This window comes from Microcaecilia unicolor, chromosome 4 (genome assembly GCF_901765095.1).
Source record: "Microcaecilia unicolor chromosome 4, aMicUni1.1, whole genome shotgun sequence".
Lineage (NCBI taxonomy): Eukaryota > Metazoa > Chordata > Amphibia > Gymnophiona > Siphonopidae > Microcaecilia > Microcaecilia unicolor.
Genome location: NC_044034.1, coordinates 248,455,296 through 248,481,101, shown reverse-complemented (window position 1 = coordinate 248,481,101; position 25,806 = coordinate 248,455,296). Strand labels below are relative to the sequence as shown.

Below are 25,806 nucleotides of genomic sequence, written 5' to 3'. Positions count from 1 at the left end.
TTAGCCCCCCGAGCTCGTACTCATATACTCACCAACTCATTGCTATTTCAGGTACATCTTAGAGTCCTGTTCTTTTGTATGTCAGGGGGCTCAGACCTGTCATATTGCTTTGTTCAGTGCTATTTGGCTTTCAACCCATGAAGTGGGGGGGGGGGGGGAGCAGAAGGTTGGGAGGTTTTTGGGTGGTTGAGAGGATACAGGTATTTTTGCTACTGTGGCTTGTTTTACCAGGAGGGAGTCATAAGAGCCCAGACTTACCCCCAATTGTGATATCAGTTGTATGTTCACAATGTCGCGGACTGGTGAAGGTGGGGGTGAGATGTGGGATTGGTTTCACCATTGTTATGTATAGAACAATACATTGATTATAATTTTAAGTTATCCTGTTCAATAAAATTGTGTTCACAAAAAAGAAAAAAAAACTCGCCTCCCTTACCTCTCTGGTGGCAAGCAGGTGGACTTGATTCCACCAGTGCCAAAAGTTCGGGGGCAAGGGTGGCACCCAATATTACAGGATATATTTCCTAGCTACCAATGTAAGCTTACAGAACAGTAAAGTGCATTCCTTTGAGGCTTCTTGAAAAGTGCCTAGTTTATCCAATACCAGCAATTCCACTGAGCCTTGAATACAGCAACCAAAAATATATTCCAGAAAGCGCAACACAGAGGTCTAAAAAGCTTGGATCCTCCCACAACCCCAAAAAGCATATAGAAAAGTACCAGTTGTATCCCCATATTTAAGACACAGAAGTGAATGCCCTTGTGCCCATCTTAGACAGCTGCTGTTGTGAAAAATAGGCCCTATGAGTTATCTGAAAATAACATTCCTGAAGCCAGGCTCCCAAATTACGCAAGGAATCCCGCTAATTGCAGCTTGTACATCCCAGTTATCTAAAGCATATCCCAAATCCTTAGGCCACTGGTCTTTCATGTCTCCCAAAGACGACCTTGGTATCACCCGTTGAAGAGCCTTATATAAGCTGGAAACGGAGACACCCTTCACCAAGGTGCTATGAAAATAATCCCTCAGTTTAACCCCCAAACCCTTCCGCAAAGTTCCTCCCTCCAAAGAGACATAATGTTTACCTGACAGTGTGCAAATGTGTACCCCCAATGGCCCCCACCCGTTGCTGAAAATCCTCAAACAGACTAATCCCACCCTCTGCAGCCAACACATGTTCCAACCTAACTATCCCCTGATGTTCCCAATCTAGAAAAACTGCATTATCCATCCCAGGTAGAAAATCTCCATTCAATCTAAACGAGAATTGATCTGTGACCCTCTGATTTCCCCCTAGTAGTCCAATGTACACACTCCACACATCTCTCAGAGGTTTAAGAAGTACTTTGTGCTGCAACCACCCCGACAGTATAGCAGACAGAGCGTGGAGAAGGTAAAGACAATTATAGGGGGCAAAAAAATCCTTGTTCCCACTCCAGTGGTGTGAATCTCCTTTTCAAGCATAGCCAATCCTTCAGAAGGCAAACCCTGTTATACTATTTAAAATCTGGTAGACAAAGGCCACCCTTGGTCTAGTTGCCTAACAAAACTGACAGCCTTATCCTTGCCTTCCTACCTATCCAACAGAAACGATACAGACGATCCAAATCTTTATGTTTCAGACTGAGGGGGGAGTCTGCATAAGATAAAGCCACTGAGGGAATATGATCATACGAGTAAGGTGGATTCTGCCCAAAAGAGACAGTGGTAAATCCCACCAACTCGAGAGCATAATTTCCAACACTCGCGAAACATTGATAAAATATAAAGTGGACAAGTCAATAGGAAGGTGAATGCCCAGATATTTAAATGAACCTTCGGCCCATCTTATGGGAAAACTGGGCCCTCCAGAGGTCACGAACCTACTCGGATGATGCCAATGATTCCGGCCTATGTAGGTTTAGGCTAAAACCGGCGTAATGGCCATATTCCTGAAAAAGTTCTAATAAAGTCACCAGAGATTCCCTAGGCTGTGACAGGTGAACCCATCTGCAAAAGATGCTGCCTTAAGACAAACTGCACCGATCGAAAAGCCACAAATGTCCAGTCTATCATGAAGATCTCTCAATAAAGGATCCCGAGTCAATACAAAAAGAAGAGGAGAGAGCAGACAGCCCTGACGGGTGCTTCATAAAATAAGGAAACAATCCGAGGGGCAGTCGTTAACTGAAACAAATGCTCTAGGATCAGAATATAAAGATTGTATCGCAGAAACAAAACAACCCTGAAATCCATATGCCTCCAAAGTGACATACAAAAAGTTCCACCTTACCTTGAATGCCGCCTCCATGTCAAAGCTGATTAACAAAGATGTACTCTTATCCCGCACCCTCTTCTCCAATGAAAGGAGTATCTTCCAAACTTTTGGGTGACAGTCACTGAACAAAACCAACTTGAGACTCAAGTAGCAGAATGGATAGCACCCTGGCCAGCCTGTTAGCCGTGATTTTACCCAGCAATTTAGTCTCAACATTGAGCAGAGAGATGGGTCGTAGGATTCAGGGAATAGCAAATCTCTCCCCGGTTACGAACCACTAAAAGTTTTGCCCTACTAATCAAGGGGGAGACGCTTCTGCATTGACCATGACATTAAACATTTTAGTGAGGGATTTCACCGCTTCTTCCCCCATTAATTTGTAAAATTCGGCCCGATACCCATCGGACCCAGGGGCTTTCAACAAGGGGCTATGCTGAATAGCCTCCCTCTCTTCTTCCTGAATTGGTTCATTTATGCTGGACAGCTCTGATGACTGCAAGGAAGGAAGGGATAACCCCGAAAGATAAAGTTGAGCCAGGAGACCCTCATCAGTGAGTCGGGCATATAAATGTGCATAGTAAGCAGCAAAGATTTTACTAATGGACGAACACTCGTGGTCTGCCAGCCAGCCTTATCCTTAAGTGTCGATACCCTAAGAGTGCCACTTCTACAGTAACTTAGCCAAAAAGGAGCCACCTTTATTCCCAAATTTATATAGCCGAGATCGATAATAGTTCAAGGATTTCTTTGCCTGCTCATGGAGAAGTTCGTTCAGAGCTCTGTGCACTTCTGAAAGTCATTGGCGATCAACTGGGTCATGAGTGCAGCCAAACTGTCTACACAACCGTTGACGAGAGTGTTCCAGGTGCAGTATCTCTTGGTCCAGGGCCCTTTTACAATGATTGGCATAGCTGATAATGTGGCCCCTCAAAACAGCTTCTGCTGCCTCCCAGTAGAGAACTGAATCCTGTTCATGTTGCCCATTATGTAGTTTATAATCCTGCCACCAATCAAGCAATGCCTCTCTAAATTTGGAGTCGGAATACAGGGCTGTCAGGTCCAAGAGCGGCACCCAGACACGTTGCCCACAGGTTCCCAATCCAGCCAAAGCAGGCATGGTCATAAATAGCATACGGACCAATTTCTGCAGAAAAAACTGCAGAGAAAAAGGGACCTGGAAATCAACAAATAGTCTATCCTCGACTAAGTGGAGTGCACCATAGACTATGGGTGTAATCTCTATTTGAGGGGTGTAATACCTGCCACACATCCACCATGTCTAACACCTGACACATATTGGGGAGGCCTATAGAATTTCTATGTCTCTCCAGACCACCCGGGGAGGACTTGTCCAACATTGGGTCCCATACCATATTGGAATCTCCTCCCACTATAAGCTGGAGTGACTGTAAAGACAACAACAAGGGTGTTACTGTTTTATAGAAGGTTCTATCAAACTGGTTGGGAGCATATAATGAACACAAAATAAGTGTCTGACGTGCTATAGATAATTGAGATACAAATCTACCCCCTGGATCTGCCTGCAACACTTTAACCTGCTCCAGCATCCTTGCGAAATAGGATCACCACATCCCCTTTCTTCCCCTGGGCCACCACTGAGATAAATCCCCCACCCACCATCTCTGCAACTTAGCATGTTCCTCTGCATTAAGATGCATTTCCTTCCTGTAGGAAGACCACATTCGCTCTGACCCTTTGTAGTTGTTGTAAAATTTTTATTCGCTTAACTGAGGAATTAATTACCCCAACAGTCCAGATAAAAACCTTCTGCTAAAAAAGAGCAAGTATTTGGTCCAACCAGAGCAAGATCAAAAACCCTATGCAGAAGGGAGACCATCCCAGCCTCCAGTCTCTCAAAAACCCAGGGCATCTAAAAGTCACACTTGAACAATTAAAAAGAAAAACCATTCCAGCATCGGAGCAACAAATCAGCCCACAAACATCCACCCCAAAATGAAAACACCCCACAATCCTCCCCCTTCCCTTTAATACCCCAGTTCCCTCTTGAAACCAGACACAACCTAAAGGGACCTCACATTAAACACCTGCTCTCCTCCAACCTCATAACCCAAGAAAAGCTGTAGATCCCCTCCCCCCCAATCAATTATCCCTATACCTACCACATACATTCTCACTTCCATAATCCACCCCTACATACAAGTATGCATACATATTCACAGTCCCATACATATATGCAGGCACATCAGTATCCCAGAGAGACATAACTTTAGACGATTGCATTCAGAACGAAGCCCCCCATATACCATGACCCCCACATACACCAGAGCCCTCCAATAGGACCCTACAAATGCCACACCATGCAGGAGACCAATAAGGAGCGCCAGTTCATCTTGCATCAATGGGAAATCCTTCTATACTGACCAGCTCCTAAGTTTCTAAATAAAATAAAACTGGCCTCTGAACTTCAACAGACACTCAAACTCATGCATACACCTCTCTAAACAGAATTACACAAGGCAAAGAAAACTGCAATCGTGTAGACTTGTCTCTGTCCACCAAATAACAGGTTAGGGTCACTTGGGTTCAGTGATCCTCAGCACATCTAGGAATCCCATGCCCTTCCAGCTGGCAAGACAAAAGTCCAAGGAGCCTCTCACCATTAGACAGATGCCTCATCCGCAGAACCCAACAGCACAATCAAGGATCCTAGAAATATCTGAGCAGTGTCTGACTTATCCAAAAAGTGTGTGTGGCCCTGGTGTGTGAGACTCGCCTCTCAAACAACTGGGAACACACAGATGAAAAGGCACGTCTCTTAGCACAACTCCCACTGAGTAATCTTGAAAACAGGATTTTTCTTTTCTCATAGGAAAGCGTTTTACCACCTTGAATTGCACGTAAAATGGCCACCTTATTGGAGTAGTTCAGAACTTTCAGGATGACCACTCTGGCCGCATGTTAGGAAGTTGTTGGGTTCCCAACCAGTGGGCACTCTCAATGCACAGAGGGCCCAGGTGGTCAGATTAAGTTCTCTCATGAACCACACTTCCAAAAATCCAAGGTGTTCAGGCTCCAAGATATACTCCGGGAGCCCAACCAGGCGCAGATTGCTCCTCCTGGAGCGATTCTCCAAATCTTCCAGGCTCTCATGACAACCTCAATGGCTTACGTGCCTGGGAGAGCGACTCCTCCACACCCGCACTCGGGTCTCCAGCTCCTCTGTAAGCTGCTGCTGCTTTAAGAATTTGCGATTCATGTCTTCTAACGTTCCCTGGACTGCAAACGCTTGTCCAGCAATGGCTCCATCAGCGCAACCACCTCCCAGACCCATGCAGAGCTGGGAGAAAGACCCTTCGGGCTCATGGGGGCCGCCATCTTGTGCTCTTCTGGTCTTTACGAGTGTGTCTGACTGCCATCTGCCCGGACAGAACTACTACCGCTTCGCTGAGACTTCAGAGGACAGGAAACAGTAATTCATTGGCAGGGTTGATCACAAGCAGGCAAAATTCAGGCTTTTTAGAAGGAGGGCAGCATGAAAACCAACTACTACTCTTCTCTCCTGCATAACGTCACGTGACTCCCCTCCCCACTTTAAACAGCACCTTCTTTCGCCCTCAAGATCAGAGACACAAACACAGATAAAAACACATGCCCACACAGAGGAGTTGGAAAAAATTGTATTAGTCATACTCCGCATGCTTTTCCCCCTTAACCATTACGCTAATCTACCTCGGATTTTGATTTAATGAATGTGTAATTGAATGTCATGTACATAATTTGCATTTCATTTTCTTGGCGTAGATATAATAGAAAATGATCATGATGGTCATACCGGTTTCTTTTCTTTTAATTAGGACAAAGACTACCTGAAGCCATTGCTGCATAAAATGCATGTGAACCCACCTGCAGAAGTTTCTACTTCCTTAAAAGTCTACCAAGGCCACACACTGGAAAAAACTTATATGGGGGAAGATTTTTTCTGGGCCATTACACCACTTTCTGGGGACTATATACTATTTAAATTTGACAAGCCAGTCTATGTTGAAAGGTTGGTAATTAGTTATTTGACTTAAAATTAGCATTTCTTCTTCTGAAAATGTGCAAATATGTATCAAATTGAAGTTTGTAGTGCATATACTGCTTGAACAAACAATGAACAAAACTATTTATGTAATTACTGGTAGTATTTGTAGTCAGGGGTTGTAGCATTTTAGTCACTTCACAAAGTAATATTTGAAGATTGGGTTTAAGATGCACAACTAGAGGATAGCTTTCATAGCCACTCCCACAGGTGAAACACTGTTTTACATGCAAAATATACCAATAAACTAACATATAACGGACAGATAACAGTACACCCCCCAAAAAAAATAGAGAAAAGCTCATGGTCATAATGAGCTTCTTTCCCATAAATTAAAACCTACCTAAATAACCAGGTTTTCAAACCTGTCTTAAATTTCTGGTAGAAAACCTGTCAAAGTTCTGGGGGAAGAGAATTCCATAGGGTTGAAGCAACCCAGCCAAACACCTCTGTCGTGAAGTATCTAGCCATAGACTTCTGTAAGAAGGAACTACTAAATTTGCCTGTGATGATCTCAGGTTCTGTAATGTCTGATAGTGTAGAAGCAGAGTAATGAAGATTAAAATGGAATTTCTGTATAGTAGGACCAATGAAACAAGGCAAACGATCCACAAATGACAGTGGTTCAAAAGAGAAGATCACAATAGGCTGCGTTGAAGACTCTAACCTGCTGTTCCACCTCGGTTGTTGCTGACCACTATGTTCGTGTTTCTCCAGCGATCTGGGCTTGGGCGTAAGCTCTGCCCCCACAGGTGATGCCACACACCTACCTCTTTTGAGGCGGCATGCTCCTATGCACAGCAACTAAATAAGTAGGGGTTTTTTTGCTGTTCTGAATAATAGTAGTATATTTTGCATATTCCATGCTTATAAGGAAGTATTCAAATGTAGATGTATTCAGCTTGAATCCAAAGCATATAATTACTTGCAGTTTTAGCCTATTTTGTAGGGTGCCTCTTTGACTTTGAACATGTCAGAGTTGAATTATTTTACTTTTAATAATTTTTGGGGGGGCAGAGGAGTTCTGACATAATGTAAAAGAACGGGATTATGAATTAAACAATCCTCTTTGAAGTATACTTATGGACAATTAGATTATTCAAGGCCTAATTTATTAGATTGTGAATAGAGAGATACCAAATCTTATCTTTATAAGGAATTCTAAGAGGTTTTAGATGTTAGAAAAAATTATTCAACTCATAATAGATCTAATCTTGTTAAGGTAACAGTCTCTAAAACACCTATCCCTTGTTCTTATATTAATGTATGCCCTGCAGTAAATAAGATTTGAAATGTTAAATGATAGAATCTGCCAAATATGGGTTTTAGTTCTTGACTGAGACTTGGTTTCCATCGGCAGATGGCCCCAGACTGAAGCAACTTTGCCCCCTTGGGTATATTATTTTACATCTGCCAAGGGTGGGACATCATGGGGGAGGCTTGATGGTAATTTACAAGTCTTTTTAAAAGTTTTTATTAGATACTGTTTGTTCTCCTTCTTTAGAAATTCTATTGTGTAGAGTCTGACGATTCATTTCAAGGTTCTTTGACCTTTGTATTATATTATGTACCTCCAGGCAAATGTTCTTGTGCCAAACAGATTTTTGTGAATTTGTGGCTAAGCATGTAATTGCCCCACATTTTGCCCAAAGTGATTCCTGAATAAGGAAGTTTTATTTGAATAGTCTAGGTTTTTCTTTTTTACTTACTACAACTTACGAAAAGAGTCATCAGTTTTGATTTTTTTTTTTTCAATCTCTCACTCTTTTCTTGACCACTCTTGCACTCTCTTGTCAAATTTCTTGAGCAGATAAGGAAGTAAGAGGGCCTAAAACCCCTTCAGTCCAATAAAACACAGAGATAAGGTCAATTCTATACAATTATGGGAAGAAGCTGTTCTTCATCTATTAAAATTTCAACACCCAGAGAATCTTCTGGATGACTGGAATCAGATTAACTTGGAGGTCCTGGACAAATTATCACCAATTAAATTCAAAGTTAAATTTCAAAGACTATCAGATTGATTCTGAACTGGGCTTTGAGGAGAAACATTTCTGACACTAATAAACTTTTATGAAAGGAGCATATTCATTCGTATAAGCAACTCCTAGCTATAAAGAAACGTGTATTCCAAATCGATAGGAATTGATCGGCCAGATATAAAAAAGGTATTTTTGTTAGAGAATTTAACTAATACAAATAGTATAGCAAATATTAATAGAAGCGATGTATTACCATCAACATCTGAGCTAGCTTTCTACACTGAAAATAAAATTAGTGTGATTAGAAACCAACTTCTTATAGAGCCTACTTGGAAACCAGTTGAGTGTGCCCTGGATTTTGGGTATACCTGTTGACAGAATGTTTACTTGTTTTGAGGAAATTGATTCCACTAAGACATTGAGATTATTTCTGAAATATGTCAAATCTTACTGCTGTTTAGATGGTTTGTTAAAACCACCTTCAATATTTCTTCGTAAGTTATTTGACTTGCTCAACTATCACTTAGGCAATGTACTCTTCTCAATTTCTGGCGGGATATCATATTAACTCCGATTGTAAAAAAAAAAAAAAAAAAAAAGAGAATAATAACAATTCTAGAGTTGGTCCCTCTATGGTTAGCAATTATCAACCTGTTCCATCTATCCCTCTGTTTATTAAAGGGATGGAGAGCTATGTCACAGAACAACTGGTCAATTGCCTAAATCAACATGACCACCTCTATCCCAGTCAATCAGGGTTCAGAACTAGCTTCTGTACTGAGACAGTGATTGGTACTCTGGTAGCCCAAGGCAAGAGCATTTTAGAATTCTATTTTTCTAGTGCGTTTGACTTGGAGGACTGGCAGACTTTGATCAACATATTCCATCACTGTGGATTAGAGGACAAGGTTCTATTCTGGTTAGAAAACTTCTTGATTAATCATTGTTGTTAAGAAAGATAAGGTTAATGTCCAGTAAATGGAATGCAAAAGTGATGTTCCGCAGGGTTACCACGTTCTCCTGTTCTCTTTAATTTACTTTTGTGATCGTTGGGTGCGCTACTAGATAAGGTCAATTTTACACATTTCATTTATGCATTCGACATAACTGTATTTCTACCTTATCTACTGACTTGGGACGATACTTTATTTCATATCCATATATGAAACTGATAGATCTTCTCATTGTTTAAAATTGAACAAAAAGAAGACTGAATTCCTTTGGATCGTATCAAGTGAAGATCAGAGATATATTTCTTCCTTTGTACTTGAAGGGAACAGGTTCACCATCAGTTTGCAGTCAGAAATCTTGGGAGTTGAACTAGACAGCTTGTTAACTATGCAACAACAGGTATCTTCTATTCTTTAAAAATTATTCTGTCCTTAGGAAACAGAGAGCTGCTAAGGAATATTTCTCCTTGGAAACATTTAGAATATTTGTCCAGGCTCTCATTTTGTCCAGATTCGACTATTGTCATCTTGCTTTCATTGAATGTTTTAAAGTCTCTATTGACCACTTGCAGACTATGCAGAAATGGCCGTTAGACTTATTTTTGATCTGAAGCAGTACGATTCAGTTAAAAATTATTATTCTCAGTTGCACTGGTTACCTGTCATGAAACAAATGTTTTAAGGTGTGTTTGACAAGTATTTAAAATCTTATCTGTTAAGGTACCTCTTTATTTGACGTACTGGGTTTTCATTATTACATATCTCAACCACAAGAAATCAATTCCTTCTGCAGTTTCCAATTGCTAACAAGTTAAAATTAAACATTTTTCTCATTTGCTTCAATATCAAATGCCAATGATTTGGAATTCATTACCTTTATCTGTCCATCAATGTCAATTTACTCGTCAGGTAATTACTACAATAGTTATTTTTTCACAAGAAGATGTTTAGATATAGAAACTTGAACTTTCAGATTTAATTTTATTATATTTGAGGTTTTTTAAAATTTTCATCTGAGACTAATTATTTTAGCTAGTTGTATGAACTGTACTTCCTGGACATAATGTATTTGGCTTCTTATTGATGTTATCTGCCTCAAACTGATAAGGTGTTGGGCAGGCTACAAGCCATGATATAGCATAGCAGAAGTTCTTTCAAAGCACTTTATTTTTGTGAGGTCTAGAAATAAAATCAAAGAAGCCTGACACTGGCTGTGTCTCGCCCATGTAAGGGCTGTGTCAGGGCCTAAAAATGTGTAATAACAAATAAAACAAAACACATGTAAGATTCATTAGTTAAAAGATAATACATAATAAAAATAATGCCACAACATGTAAAATGAACTAATATTCAACCAATATACCATAAATAAATAAGACAATAAATAAGCACACATATGAAGATGATGATTTCAAAAACTGTAAAAGGACACCTACCCAAGCAGTGTGCAACAGCTACTTCATCACCTTGATTCAAAACTAAAAGAGAGGAGAACCTTCTTAAAACTGTGTTTAAAAAAACAAACCTTAAAGCAATTCTCATATCTCATATGTATAAAAAAGGATCCCTTACCAGTTTATTCCAAGAGATGGCAGCCTCATATAGTAGTTCAGCAGCAAAACTAGCAGCAGTATTAAAGCCGGAGTGCCCTTAAATACATCTAGGCGACAGGTTATAGAGTAGACCCACACTCTTACAAGGAAGTGATAATACAACCAATTAAAAATTTTAAAAAAGTCTTAATATTCCATTCAAAAACTGCATAATGATTTTGAATAAATACTAATCCTAAAAAGCCAGCATTTTAATATAATATAGAGATGGACCCGGTTCTAAATATGATGAAACTTGCTGCAGAGTGCAAAAACAATCGCTATGAAAAACCAAACTCTTCCCCATCAGAATCGCTAAAAAATCGAATTTAAAATTACTTAAAGCAAAGAAAGTGGGAAGTAAAAATGGCACTGAAAACGAGGCTCGATCATTGATGCATTCAACATCAGGGAAGGGAACTATATAACGATGTGACCCAGTTATAATTCCCAAAAAACAGAATTCAAATTGAGTGAACTTAAAAAAAAAAAAAAAAAGGGAACTAAAGGATGTAAAACTTAATCTTTCCCAAGGTGATAAAAGCATAGGAGAGGCATTAAAATTGCTAAAAACCATGAATAATACTCAAAAAAAATGTATACTAAGAGGTATATATGATGATAAAAGTTGTATATAAAAAAAAGAAGCTAAAAACCATGTATATACGGTGTCCTAATTTTACCCTTTGAAAATCATAAATATACTTACATGTCAGTATCCATATTAAGTCCCCCTGGAGAGAGGCTTCCAAAATTACAAAAAAAATCAGCCTTTGTTCCATGCTGACTGGGACGATAGATGCAAAAGCATATTAGACGAAATAGCACCCTTAAGATTAAGAGTAACAAGAAGACAAAACTCGATCCCATGGTTCAATGACAATCTAAAAAAACACAAACCAGGAAACTCGAATGAGCATGGAAACAAATAAAAGATGACCACACACTCAACACATGGAAACAAATACAAAGAAAATACAAATATGCAATTAGGCAGTTCAAAAGATCCTATTACAAAACTAAAATAGGTCCAGATTACAATGATTTGAAGAAACTATTTCAACTCGTAAACAAGCTCCTAGACACCACTCCAATTATCACATCCAACTCAAGACATTCCATCTGCAAACAATCTCGCTAAATACTTCCGTGACAAAATAATAAAATTACACATTACACTTCCTCAGTGCAGCACCGACATTGAAAATTTCATCAATGAACTGGACTCAAACCCTGGTGAATGCCCAGCTGACCGTAGCCGGTCAAAATTTTCTCTTCTTACCATTGACTCAGTTACCCAAGCTATTCTCAGATTCTCCAATACACACTGCAAATTGGACACCTGCCCCAGCCACCTTCTCAAATCCGCCCCCAATCGCTTCATAGAAGACCTCACATCCTACCTAAACTACATGCTCCAACACTGTCGTTTCCCTGAAGAACATGGCAACATCCTGCTCACCCCTTTACCAAAGAACACAAAGAAAAAAAAACAAACGATCTCACCAACTACCGCCCAGTTGCATCTATCCCACTAGTAGTTAAACTGATGGAGAGCATGGTGACCAAACAGCTCTCTGACTATATGGATAAGTTCTCCTTACTTCATGAATCTCAATCGGGATTCCACCCATCCCATAGTACCGAAACTGTGCTGGTCAGTCTCCTGACCAAATTCAAGAATGAAATAGCCTTAGGTTATAGCATACTTCTCCTCCAATTCGACATGCCGAGTGCATTCGATATGGTAAACCACAATGTACTTCTTCGTCTTGTAGAATACTTCGGGATTGGTGGAAATATACTTAGCTGGATCAAGAGTTTTCTAACCACCAGAACATACCAAGGACACAAACATATCACCATTGTGGAAATCAGACTGCAGAGTTCCTCAAGGTTCACCATTGTCACCAATACTCTTCAATATATTAATGATCCCACTGGCCAAGTCCCTATCAAACCAAGGTCTCCACCCGTTCATCTATGCTGATGATGTCACAATCTACATCCCTTTTAGACACGATCTATCAGAAATCACCAATGACATCAAGCGAGGTTTGAACACCATGGACTCATGGGCAAACTCATTTCAATTGAAGCTGAACACTGATAAAGCACACTGCCTTATCCTCTCATCCCAACACAATAATTGCAAACCCACAACCTTAATCACTTCAGATCATACCCTCCCAATCTCAGATAGTCTCAAAATACTAGTTAATTGATTGCAATCTTACACTTGAGACCCAAGTAAACTCCACTGTAAAGAAAATGTTCCACTCTATGTGGAAACTCAAACATATTCTTCCCGATGGAAACATTGTGTAAACTAATTCAATCAATGGTACTAAGCCAAATTGACTACTGCAATGGAATCTATGCAGGATGTAAAGAACAACTCACAAAGAAACTCCAGACAGCCCAAAACACAGCAGCCAGATTGATATTTGGTAAAACACGATTCCAAAGTGCCACACCACTCCGTGAAAAACTACACTGGCTTCCGATCAGAGAATGCATCACCTTCAAAATCTGCACCCTGGTCCACAAGATTATCTACGGTGAAGTCCCAGTTTACACGATTGGCCTGATTGATCTCCCAACCAGAAATAGAACCAGTTCATCACGGACTTACCTGAATCTCTACTACCCAAATTGCAAAGGACTTAAATACAAGACAACCCATGCGTCCAACTTCTCCTACATAAGTACACGACTGTGGAACGCACTGCCACAAGCTGTGAAAACAATGTATGACCATCTAAAATTCAGAAAATTACTAAAGACTCATCTGTTCGGAAAGGCATACCTGACTGACCCAACATAAATGCCTCAACTCCGCAACACATCAATACCAAAGATCATATTGGACATTATCAAATCCTCACAATCTTTAAAGATTCTACAATGACAAAAGTGTTCAAGGGTGAAAATAGTCTCCCAATTGTGAAAGATGGTGGAGAAAAAAAGACCTCAGTGAAACCGGACACTCCTCTTTTTAAAGGATACACCTTTTAGTTAGAGAGGGGACCTCTTTAATCATAAGTCTTAAAAAAAACTCCACTTGAATTACTTTCACACTGTAACTGCCATAGCACCCTTTCAAACACTTATGGATGATGACACTGCTGCTAAATACAATGTAACAAAAAAACGTTACTTATCTTGGATGGTGAAACAGACGTAGCCTTTTTCCATGTCTCTGTGCAGTTTCTTAATCCATTCCTGCACATTATAAAGCCCTCCCTTTCTTTAATCCTACGTGCCTGAATCTTATCTTCCCTATTCCACCCTAACATCTAATTGTATTTGTTCCCTACCGGACTTGGCGAATGCCTTTCAGTATTATGTAAGCCACATTGAGCCTGCAAATGGGTGGGAAAATGTGGGATACAAATGTAGCAAACAAATAAATAAATATCGTCCAAAGAGCCTCCTCTCCATGATCTCCTAGGCACTGTAAGTACACAAAGAGGCATGTTTTCAAAGCACTTAGCCTTCCAAAGTTCCATAGAAACCTATGGAACTTTGGAAGGCTAAGTGCTTTGAAAATATGCCTCAAAACGTAGTACTCTTCAAAAGTATGACCAGTTGTCAGTGTGATCCACCAGCTTCATAGTGCTCTTATGCTCCATAATTCTGATGTTAAACCACCTTTTGCCTTGTCAATGTAGACTAGCCCACAGGGGCACTGGGCAGCATATATGACACCTTCACTCTTACAGTTAGGAAATTGTCTTAACACAAACTCCTTACCAGTGGAGGGATTGACAGACGTCTTAATGGTGATATTAACCTTACACACAGAACAGTTCCCGCATTTATAATGTCCCTTAGGTAGTCTATTTTCTCAATTATGCATAAGCAAGGTAGATGGCACAAGCATGTCTTTTAAATTTCTCTCCCTTTTATATACTGCCCATTCACAAAAAAGATTGCATCAAAGCAGTTTGCAATACAGAACACTTTGCAAAAACACAATAGAAGTTTAAAACCATAATAGCTCACATATGGGATGGAAGAAGGGAATGAGTAGTAGCACAACAATTTTACAAAACAGAGACCTGAAATACATTATTGCGGAACAAAAGGAAGGGTGAGTAACAATCTGAAGCAAAAGGAAGGAGGAAGGAATCTGAAGCCTCAGAAAGGGAGAGTACAGACAAGTTATGAACATAAGTTTGATTGTTTTTACGGTTTATTAAAACTTACTATACTGCCTCATTTTTGATGGTCATGGCAGCTTACAAACAATAAAAACAAGTGTGAAATTTGAAAAGAACACTAAATAGAGATAGAATAGGCCTACATCAGACACACCAGAAAAACAGAAAAGAGAAAAAAACACTATCATACAGATACCCTCTGAGTGCCCCCCCCCCCCCCCACCCGAACATCAGTTAACCCAATCACCTAGCCAGAATAGGTTTTTAACAAATTGAAAAGAAAACCAAATGGAGAGAGGTTTTATTCCTTGTTATTCCTCTGAAGTATTTGATTTAGGTCTATCCTATTGTACAAATACCCCTTAATGAGTGTTAGCCCCTCCCCCCGAACATCAGCCAGGTTTTAATACCAGTGTTAAATCTTTAAAATAAGCACTTATCCCAAATATAGGCAGGTAAGGAATTTTATAAGAATGGGACCTAACAGGAAAAGCAAGCATGGTGTGTCTAAAACCTTAATACCCAAGGAGAAGGAATAGTGGGGGTGTAGGGAATATGAATAGAGTCTAGGTAAGTGGGAATGCATGAGGACCGTGTATGAACATCAGTAAATTAAATATTATTCTGTTTGTGGTCTGAATATGTGGCATAAAGTAGTTTGACAGCTATGTTTTGCAAGTGCTGGAGCTGTCACAAATTAGGTAGAGGGATGTCTGCCAAGAGAGAGTTGCAGTAATCTAATCTGTTTGACAAGTGCGTGTGTCAGGACTTTCCTAGTCAGTATAGCCTTAAAACCCCTAAGGGAACAGAACTTCCTCAGAGATGGAAATGTTTTTGTCGTTGGTTCCAAAATTTGGGTCACAAATGTTATTACATTAGAACAGGATCTCTGATGGCAGTGTGGAACCTTTGAAGGGCACACATTTGCCAGTGATACATGGCCTAAAGGCAAGAACTTTGTTTTTGGTGAACTAAATAGCCTCAGAGTTTAAAAGGTTTAGCTTTAGGCCAATTAACCATTCTGTCACAGATAATAGCCAAGAATTTACCTTTTGAAAAAGCTAAATCTCAGCAAACACTGGCTATTAAGAGCAGAATGTCATCAGCAAACAGATGCACGCTCACGCCTAGAATTAGTGAGAGATGCCAGAAAGATATTAAATAAGGTTGTGACCAAGATTGAATCCTGCAGTACCCCACAAGATATGGGATGTACAACTGAATAAGTATCCTCTATCTGGACTCTGAAAGTATAATCAGTGTGTAAAGGTATGCAAGGGCAGAGTCTGTGAGCAAGTGATCAAGCAAATTGAAAGCTGCACTTGATCTATCTGCAACAGTAATACATCTTTATGTTTATTAGAGCGAGTAAGTTTGAGCATATTACTCCACATTAAAAAAAAAAATTTGTACTGGTTGCCCATTGCTTGGCGTATTCAATTTAAACTGCTGGTATTGGTTAAGGCACTGCATGATGAGGCTTCCCGTGCTTTGGTTCAGAAGTTGCAGAAGTATCATCCTAACAGATCCTTGTGTTCACAGGATCAAGCATGGTTGACTGTTCCTTCTTTCCACAGTATTCGCCTGCAGACCCCAGCCCTCAATTGTGGAATGCTTTACCACTTTATTTATTGTGAACACTTATATCCCTCAAAATCCCACTGAGGCAGGCTCCATGTGGCTTACAACATTCAAGGAAAGGCGTAACATAGTAATTCTAGGACAACAGAGAATAAGGCAGTAGAGGGGAAGGCAGGGAAACAATAGGATAAAGGGATGAGGGATTACATGAGGTCAAGCAACAGAGGAGTATGATCGATCACATAGGTAGGTCTTTAGGGACTTCTTGAACAGGCTGTGATCGGATAGCTCTCTTAACGATAATGGTAATGCATTCCAATAACGGGGAATCATAAAGATAAAAGAGGAGGCAAACAGTAGCTTGTATCTTAAGTTTCTGCAGTTTAGAAAGTTAAGATTGAGATAGGTGCGGGATGACTTCTCCGAATTTCAGGGAGGAAGGTCATTCAGGCTATACATATGAGCGTCCCCATAAACTATCTTGTGCGTAAGAGCACAAAGTTTAAATTCAATACGTTCTTTAACCGGGAGCCAGTGGAGCTTTTCACGAAGGGGTTTTGCTGCTTCAAACCAAGATTTGCCAAATAGAAGCCTTGCCGCCGTGTTCTGCACAGTCTGGGGTTTCTTGAGGGTATGTTCTTTGCAGCCGGTGTAAATTCCATTGCAGTAGTCAAAATGGCTCAGGATGAGAGAGTGGAGTAGAGTCCTGAAGAGGTCGAACGGCAGGAACTGCTTGATAACACTTGAGACCTCATGGAAAGGAACATACGTCTCGCAATTGACGAGACTTGGATGTCGAGAGTCAAGTGGGAATCCAGAGTGACCCCGAGAAGCTTCAGACTTGAGATAGGGATGGAGAAGTCCAGCGCAGCAATCGTGCCCGGGATAGGCTGTTTTGAACGGGGAGGAGAGAATGAGGCAATGCGTTTTTTCCTTATTTAGCTTAAACTTAAATGTGCTAGCCCAGTTGACCATAATGGTGAGAATGTTCGGAATGTCCGCTGTGATTTCGGCTAAGGAAGTTTGGAAAGGAATGTAAATAGTCACATCATCAGCATAGATGTAGGGATTCAGGCCATGGTTGGAAAGGGCAGTTGCCAGTGGGGTCATCATGATGTTAAAGAGGGTAGGCGAAGGGGGGAGCCTTGAGGAACTCCACATTGCTACTTCCAGGATGGAGATATAGTGGACTGGACTTTGACCCGATAGGATCGGCAAGATAGAAATTCCCAAAACCAATCCAAGACAGTGCCTCCAACACCAAATTCACTTAGCAGCATAAGGAGGAGATTGTGGTCAACCATGTCGAACGCACTTGACAAATCAAATTGGAGAAGCAAAATGTTTTTCCCAAAAGACAGTTCCTTCCGAAAGTTGGACAGAAGAGTAACCAGTACTGTCTCGGTACTGTGGTGAGACCGGAATCCAGATTGGGAGGCATGAAGAATTGAAAATTTGTCTAAATAATCAACTAGCTGGGAATTAACCATGCTCTCCATAGTCTTGACAAGTAATGGGATAGTAGCAACAGGGCGGTAGTTAGAAATAATACTAGGCTCACACTTCGGGTCCTTTGGGATTGATGTTAGGAGAATGTGACCGTATGCCGCGGGGAAGCGCCCACACTGAAGCATGTACTTGAGGTAGGATGTCAAGTCAGCAACAAAACACTCTGGTGCCGATTGCAGCAGGTAGTTAGAGCAGATATCCAGCTTGCAGTGCATCCGTGAAAACTTGTGAAGGGCCAAGGAGACCTGCGCAGTGGTGACCTGATCAAAAGAAGACCACTAGCGGTCAGCTGAGCAAGGGGCTAGTGGAGCCGTAAGGCCATTAAGGAAGGCATCAACACTAGTGGTGGTCAGGGGAAGCGAGTTCCGAAGTAGAAGGATTTTTTCCCTGAAATAGTTGGTCAACTGGGACGCTGAAGGCATATCAGCACTTGGTGAGGTAACTGGGGTGGTGTCTAGAAGAGAAGTCAGTTGACAGTATAGCTTCTGAGCGTCCAACATATTCGCTTGAATTCTTTTATGGAAGAAAGGTCTCTTGGCTTGTTTGATTGCATATTTGTAAGTGCGACAAGAATGCTTCCGAGCTGATAAGGCGCGGGCGCTTTTGGACTTAAACCAAGCTCTCTCCAGCCTTCTAGTTTGTTGCTTCAACTCTTTAAGTTCATGAGTAAACCAAGGTTTAGATCTGGGTGGATGGAGGATTTAAGTTGCAAAGGGGCAAGACCATCTAAGATGCCTTGACACCTGCTCTCCCAATGAGTGAGGTAATCAAAGGAGTCTGCATTTGCTTGCCAGTCGCACCCATAAATTTGTTCCCAAAATGATCTCAGATCAATTTCCCCTCTTGCATAGTAAGTAGTGGGCTTCTCAGGGAGTGGATGGCTGATCTTCCGCCAGCGGATGGTAAACCTTAATTGGTAGTGATCTGTCTAAGGGATGGCAGACCATGCGGAATTTGCCACACAGAGGACAGTCATTGAGGAACTTGAAAGCAAAGAGATCAAGGGTGTGACCTTGAAAGTGCGTCGGCTGCAGATCAGGATAATGAAGATCCAGGAGGTTGAGGAAACTCAGGCATTGACTAGCGTTGGGAGAGAGTCGATTTTCTAAGTGTAGGTTCAAGTCGCTAAGAATAAGGAGGTTGGAATAATTAGTGCAGGAAACAGAGATAAAGTCCATGAACTCGGCCTGACTGGCAATCCAATTGTTTGGCGGTCTGTAAAACAGAATACAGCATAGACAATCTTGAAGGGATCTCCTGTGGACCTTGATGGAAGCGATTTCCAGACGGGGCGTTATGGATTCATCTAGGGAGTCAACTCGGAGGCTCGAGTGATAAATTACAGCCAGGCCCCCACCTCTTTTCCCCGGCCTAGTCCATTGTATGATTTTGAAGCCAGGGGGGCAAAGGTCAAGGAGAATAGGGTCCTTAGAGTCACGTATCCACGTTTTGGTGATGAAGAGAAGATCGAGATTATCCTGGGTGAGCCAGTCCGAAATTGTTTCCAGCTTGTTTACCACTGACCTGGCATTGATGTAGCCCACTTTGACGGATAGATACGGATCGGATGACTGTCCGAGCAGGAGAGATACTTAAGGTAATTAAGTAAATATCGATGTTTGTTGGAGATGTTTGGAAGCTAAATGCGCCTTTTACCATATCTGGTGGGAATGTGGAAAAATAAATTTACAGGTCCTTTGTGGTGAAGTGTATGAAACAGGGAATGGGTGAAGCATTTCCTAAGAACCCCAAGTCCTGCTTGTTGAGTCTTAGTAATAAGAGAGGACTTCGCTGGCAAGTTCAGTTTAAACACTTATGTTTGGCTGCAGCTAAATGTGAGAGCGCTGCTAAATGGAAGAAAACAACTGGACCTACTTTGAGTGATTAGATGGTGCTTGTGGCCCATCTAAGAGAATTGGAGATACTCATGGATCGTCTGCATGGACATTATGATCCTGATAAGGAATAGTGGACTCATCTTGCCACCATTATTACTGTGGGAGAGCAGGAGGATTGGGGGAGAATGGTAGTTTTTGCAGGGGGTGGGCACTGAAGAACCCCAGTGTGTCCCTCAGTAGTTGTTTTCAATGGAATGTTTGTATAGTTGAAGGGAGGGGGTAGGAGGATGGGTTTGGTGGGAAAAGATAATTTGGTTATATGGAGGACTTTGTTTCTGTATGTGATTATTTTTAATATATATATATGTATGTAAGTTTTCTTAATTTATGGATACAAAAAAGAAAGAAAGAAATGCAAAATGTTATGTAAAGTCTGTCTTCAGTTTTGGTCAGGCTTGCTTACCAATTTTTATTCTTATTAATTTGCCGAGTCTTATGTTTGGTTTACAGATCTGTTGGGGTTTGTCTATTGCCTGCATTGTTTATATAGAAAAAGGTCCCTCTAGAACTGAAACTGTTTTTAATTACCCTTCTCTAGACCCCCGCAGGACCCTTGCCCACGGAGGTGGAGAGAGGGTTTCAGAAGGCTCATAATAAGTTTCCTAAATATGACCTCTGTTTTCTGGCTCCTAATTTCCAAGGACATCCTAGGGCATCTATTCTCCCACATGATGTACTAGAGTTTAAAAGATAGTCTATTTATGTGATATAAGGTGTGAAATGAAACAGAGAAATTAACACAGAGACTAGAGAATATTGAGATAGAAATAGTCTTTTATTCTCACCAATCAGGACTTCAAGTTGGTACACACATCAGTCAGATTCTGGGTCCAACCGGCCAGAGCTTCGCCCTCTGAAATTCGTTGGGGAAAGACTCCGAATTCAACCCAGATTTGCATTACTTATATAGTATTTGGTCCCCATACAAGTCAATGGAGAGGGACTTTTTCCATCTATGATTCATACTTAACCACAGGTCAGGTGTCCACCTTTTTCTTAATCTTTTTCCTGTGTTATAAACAACTCCTAATATGGTCAACTCCTAATATGGTCTGTTCCTAATTGTGCAAACATCTCTTCTAATATGAAGAGATCAGTTCCATATCTTGTGACTCTGGGTGCCATCTTAACTGTATCAAACTGTATCAGACTCCATTTTGTGAACTAAACTTTTTAGGATTTTAGCCATTAATTCTTTGTTTTTGGCTTTTGTACTGCTTTTGAATGTCACACTAAATTCTAATAATGCTTACCAAGCAGCCCTACTACTGCAGGGGCTCAGCAACAAGGCCGTCATAAGTTTTTCAGGCCTAGTCAGTGTTTCTCAGCAGTTTAAGCTATGTAGATTGACCCACCACTATTCCAGTGGATGGGTCTCAAGCTGGGACACATATTAACATTACCTAGCTGGTATTTTTACAGCCTGAGTCCTGAAATCTGGCCTTCCACCCTTCCGGTGGGCATCCAGTGAGGGCCTCTTGCTATACTATAATTATACAAAACTCACAATGGGAATACCTACAATTATCTTTTCCACAGCCTCCACATGTGAAACACGTTCAGTTAGACAACAGGACAGAATTTTAATCAACTTGTTCTATTTTGCTCCTTTAGATACCTGTTTCATAGTGGCAACCCAGAACATCCAGGAGACATACTACTAAATACAACAGTTGAGATATTGCCTGCCAAGGTATGGATACGGCCTCATTTATTTTATCTGGTGAACACAATCTTAGAGTGAATTTTAACTTTTGAGTTAATTGTACATCACAATAAAAAACAAATTCATTGTAGTAGGAGTGCATGAATGGCAATACTGATATGCAAAGAAGCTTTGTTAAACAGCTTCCAAGAGCCGACATGTTTTTTGGCACAATGAACCAAAATATATGTGTGGGGTCAAGTAGTAGTGGATAAATAAGTAGTAAATAAGAGTAGCTTATTTAAGTTTTAATTAGCTGATTTGATTTCACTGTGTTTCAGAAAAAATGCCCTCAGCAGAAATGCAAGCTGTACAACAGGGCCATATCTAGCATGGATACTCTATTGGTGCTTGCAATATCTGGAGTCTAATCAGATAGCACTGAGAGGGCTTTGTGGCCGTAGAAAAGAGAGAAGGCTTTTATCTAGGTCCCATCCATGTCATTTGCAGATCCAGAAGGTTCCAGGAGCTACAGCAGATTCTGGGGATGCATTAGCATTGAATAGTCATTGATCTCCCTCCATGTTAATATTGATGAAAACCATTGGGATTGGTCATCCTACCAGTACCAGCCTGAGAAAAACTGGAGGCAAAGAAGCATCATTGGTCCTCATCAGAACACAATACTGAAAGTACCCAGATTGGAAAAGTGGTATCACCTGACATGCTAGCAGCTTAAGTTGGGACTCTGCGGAGCCACAGTAAAATTGGCACCCATCCAAGATTTTTACAACTGGCAGATCACCCCTCAAATTGAATTGCTTTGGAGAGAGTTGTTCCAGCAAAGGAGATCAAAAAAGGAGCTACCGACCTGCAGGAATTCTTATATGCAGGTGCTGTGCAGGGACAGTGCAAGGCAGTCAATATGGTGGGTAGTCGGTGCTCCAGCATTACAGCTGAACAGCTCCAGCACTGCACATACCACTGCTCCTGATTTGCCCTAGCCAGAGTTTGGTGAGTAGAAAGTGTGGTTCCAGGAGAATTAAGGTTAATATTGGAGCAATCTGGGAGGAATGGAGGTAAAGCTTGATTTCTAGGAGGCTCAGTTGAGCCCCTAATGGGACTTTGCCCTCAGCCATCACACAGGCGAAGAACTGCTGAGTGGGGTGGAGAGCAGTAGTGGGAGGGAGGGATTGAAGCAGGGACAAAAGGAGTGGGGGGCAGAGATATGCTGAGAGGTTGGTTATGCAGGAAAGGGAACAAAGATGGGGAGAGGGGTGTGGAACCTGAATTGATCTCTGTTAATACTCATGGTCTTAACTCCATATAAACAAAAATTTGTTTTATAAGGAGCTAAGATGCCAAAGGGCGGATTATAGTGTGGGTCCAGGAAGCTTATTTCGAAAGGATGATCATTTGCTGTGATATAAGGAATATCCTTACCAGTTTTTTGCCTCTATCAGATTGGGGCCAGAAAGGGGGGAGTTGGGATATTAAAGGAGGGAAGCATTGAATATTATTGTGCACAAGCAGTACCAAGATCAGGAAAGGAGGATAATGTTAGATTTATTGGTAGAAGGAAAGCAGATTAGCTTTGTGAATATTTATGCTCCCAATTTGGAACAAAAGGGAGTATTTTGCCGAACTGAGGGGGAAATTAGTGAACTTTAGAAACTTCTCCAGGAGGAAGTGGCATCACAGACGGTGATGGCAGCTTAAGCCCTCAGCTACTCACTCTCCAGACCCAATCAATGAATTATCTTAAGCATCAGGCACTAAGAAAGGTACCTAATCATATTGAGAATACTCAAAACCTGCTGAGTCAGCTATTATGACTTCTAAAACAAAATTGATTTGGCCAAGTTTTCTTACTCAGCAGCAGTGCAGGCCTTGAATGTGGCATCAAACAATATGGCGGAGAACTGGAACAATGACAGTGCAGAATCAATGTATGCAGAAACTACAGGAGTACTTCTGGTTGCCAGCCTAGACCCAGCAGGAGAAATTAAAACTGAATTAAAGCAGTATGTACCAAACTGTCCTCTTTAAGTGCTGATTTAAGGAAGGGTATTGCCAACTTAGGTCAACAAATGGAGGAGACAGACCAATGTTTGAAAGACCATTCTGAAGCACTGCTGTCGCAGGATAAGCAGGTGGAGGAAGTGTAAGGTGGCACACAGGATCTGGAAAGCAGATCCCTTCGCTGTAATATGAGTCAATGCCTTGCCTGAAACTCCAGAGTACACTGACTGAAACTCCAAAAGCTAGTAAGGCACCTCTTATCAGAGGCCAGAGAGACTATTTCTTCTGAACAAGTGAAAATTGTATGAGCACACAGATCTCTTTGGGAGAGGCTGAAATTATATATTGAGAGATATAGTGGCATGTTATCAGAAATAAGGACAAGATCTTAATGAATACTTATGCTGTTTCGATTTATCAAGATGTGACTGCTTCCACTCTACGATGCAGAGGAGAGCTCTGCTTTCTTAAGAAAAACTCCAAGAGGAGGGAGTGAGTTATTGGTGGCAATTCCCCTTTGCCCTCATTTTATTTCCAAGAATGCTCAACTTTTTAGAATAAAATCTAAAGAGGCACTACAAGTTCTCCCAACTGAAACTTCAGACTCGGCTCATGCCCATTCTAGTGAAAACGCACTGCGTACCTTGTACTATAAGTGTGCCTTAGCTGCCTATCTTGAGTCAACTAAAGCCTGTTGACAGTCCACCCACCCAGCTTTGTTTCTTTTGATCCAAACAGGATAGGGGCAGCCATTGTTAAATGCACATTGTCTAATTGGCTAGCAGATTGCATCGCTTTTACTTATGCCCAGGCTGGATTGACTCTAGAGAATCATATGACTCACAATGTTAGAGCTATGGCTTTGTTGATAGTCCACTTGAGATCAGCCCCCATTGAGGAAATTTGTAAAGCTGCAACCTGGTCTTCTGTCCATGCCTTCACATCTTCCTACTCAAGATTCCCAACATGACAGCTGGTTTTGTCAGACAGTTCTACAAAGTCTGTTTTGGGTCTAGAATCCAGCTCCACCCTCCTAGGCCCATTTTTCTTGTGTTCCAGGCTGCACTCTCACAATGTCTGTATATAAGTTTAGGTTGATTAGTTTTTGATTGGCCTTGCCCGTTGCAAGTCCCTATTGACCCTTGGTGGTTTTCACTGTTAGCTAGGGATTTCCATACATGAGAATACCCTCTGACCTGCTTGTCTTCAGAGAAAGTGAAGTTACCTGTAGCAGGAGTTTGAGGACAGCAGGACATGTATTGTCGCGTCCCCTCCCTCTCCTAGGAGTTGCATTCTGTCTGTTTTATTTCTGTACTGCTGGTACACACACTCATGTTTGGAGGGAAGGCACCCACACATATGTGGTATGGCACTACCAAAGGCTTTGAGATTTTTCCTTGAAGGCTGGGCAGCGTCCATTCCAGGGCTCCGTCGGATGACGTCACCCATATGTAAGAATACATGTCCTGCTGCCCTCAGGGAGCACCTGCTACAAGTAAATAACTTCACTTTTTTCTTCGTTATGTCTCTCCTTAAAAATGGCCTTGTCCCAAGTACTTGTGGACTTTATTAAGCAGTGATTTATTAACTATTTACCCTAATTCTTTTGCAGTTTTCCTTTGAATTCTTGGTTTGAATTAATCTGCTGATATTTTTTTTTTCAAGTGGCTACTTGTATGGGTCTGTATGCATGAAAATTGTTCTTCTTTTTTGTTTGTTTCATTAGCATGAAGAATTGGAAATAATCAAGGACACCAAAGATCAATGTTTGGAAGATGGCTATTTCAGAATAGGTAATGTTCTACATCTCAAAAGAATTACTTGTATGCTTGGAGTGGTGAGTCAGCCAGTGTCACTACATTTGGCTGGACTACAAGGAAGAGTACTAGAAAGAAAACAATAAGGGTGAGCGACTTGAATAGTTGTGAATGAAGGCTTATAGTGCTTTTGACTAAAGGAACAAGAAAAAATTGGTGGGTCATTAAAAAAAAAAGGCTTTATTAATAAACGTGTCATAAACTTCAATGAAATGCATACATGGCTATAGCTATCTGCTTTGAGAGTAAAGCCATATGCAGCAAAATGTGATTATAATTGTCCGAGAACAAGCAGGCTGCTTATTCTCACACATGGGTCGACG

At 41.1% G+C, this 25,806-nt stretch overlaps 1 protein-coding gene across 1 annotated transcript in view; it reads left to right on the top strand.

Moving 5' to 3' along the window:
• The window catches only part of MGAT4A (alpha-1,3-mannosyl-glycoprotein 4-beta-N-acetylglucosaminyltransferase A), a 156,312-nt gene that overhangs the window by 111,540 nt on the left and 18,966 nt on the right, over window positions 1–25,806 (top strand). Inside the window, exons 11-13 of the mRNA XM_030201392.1 lie at window positions 6,095–6,288; window positions 21,614–21,692; window positions 25,393–25,459. Coding sequence (XP_030057252.1) covers window positions 6,095–6,288; window positions 21,614–21,692; window positions 25,393–25,459 — 340 coding nt within the window. The remainder of the gene's footprint in view (window positions 1–6,094; window positions 6,289–21,613; window positions 21,693–25,392; window positions 25,460–25,806) is intronic.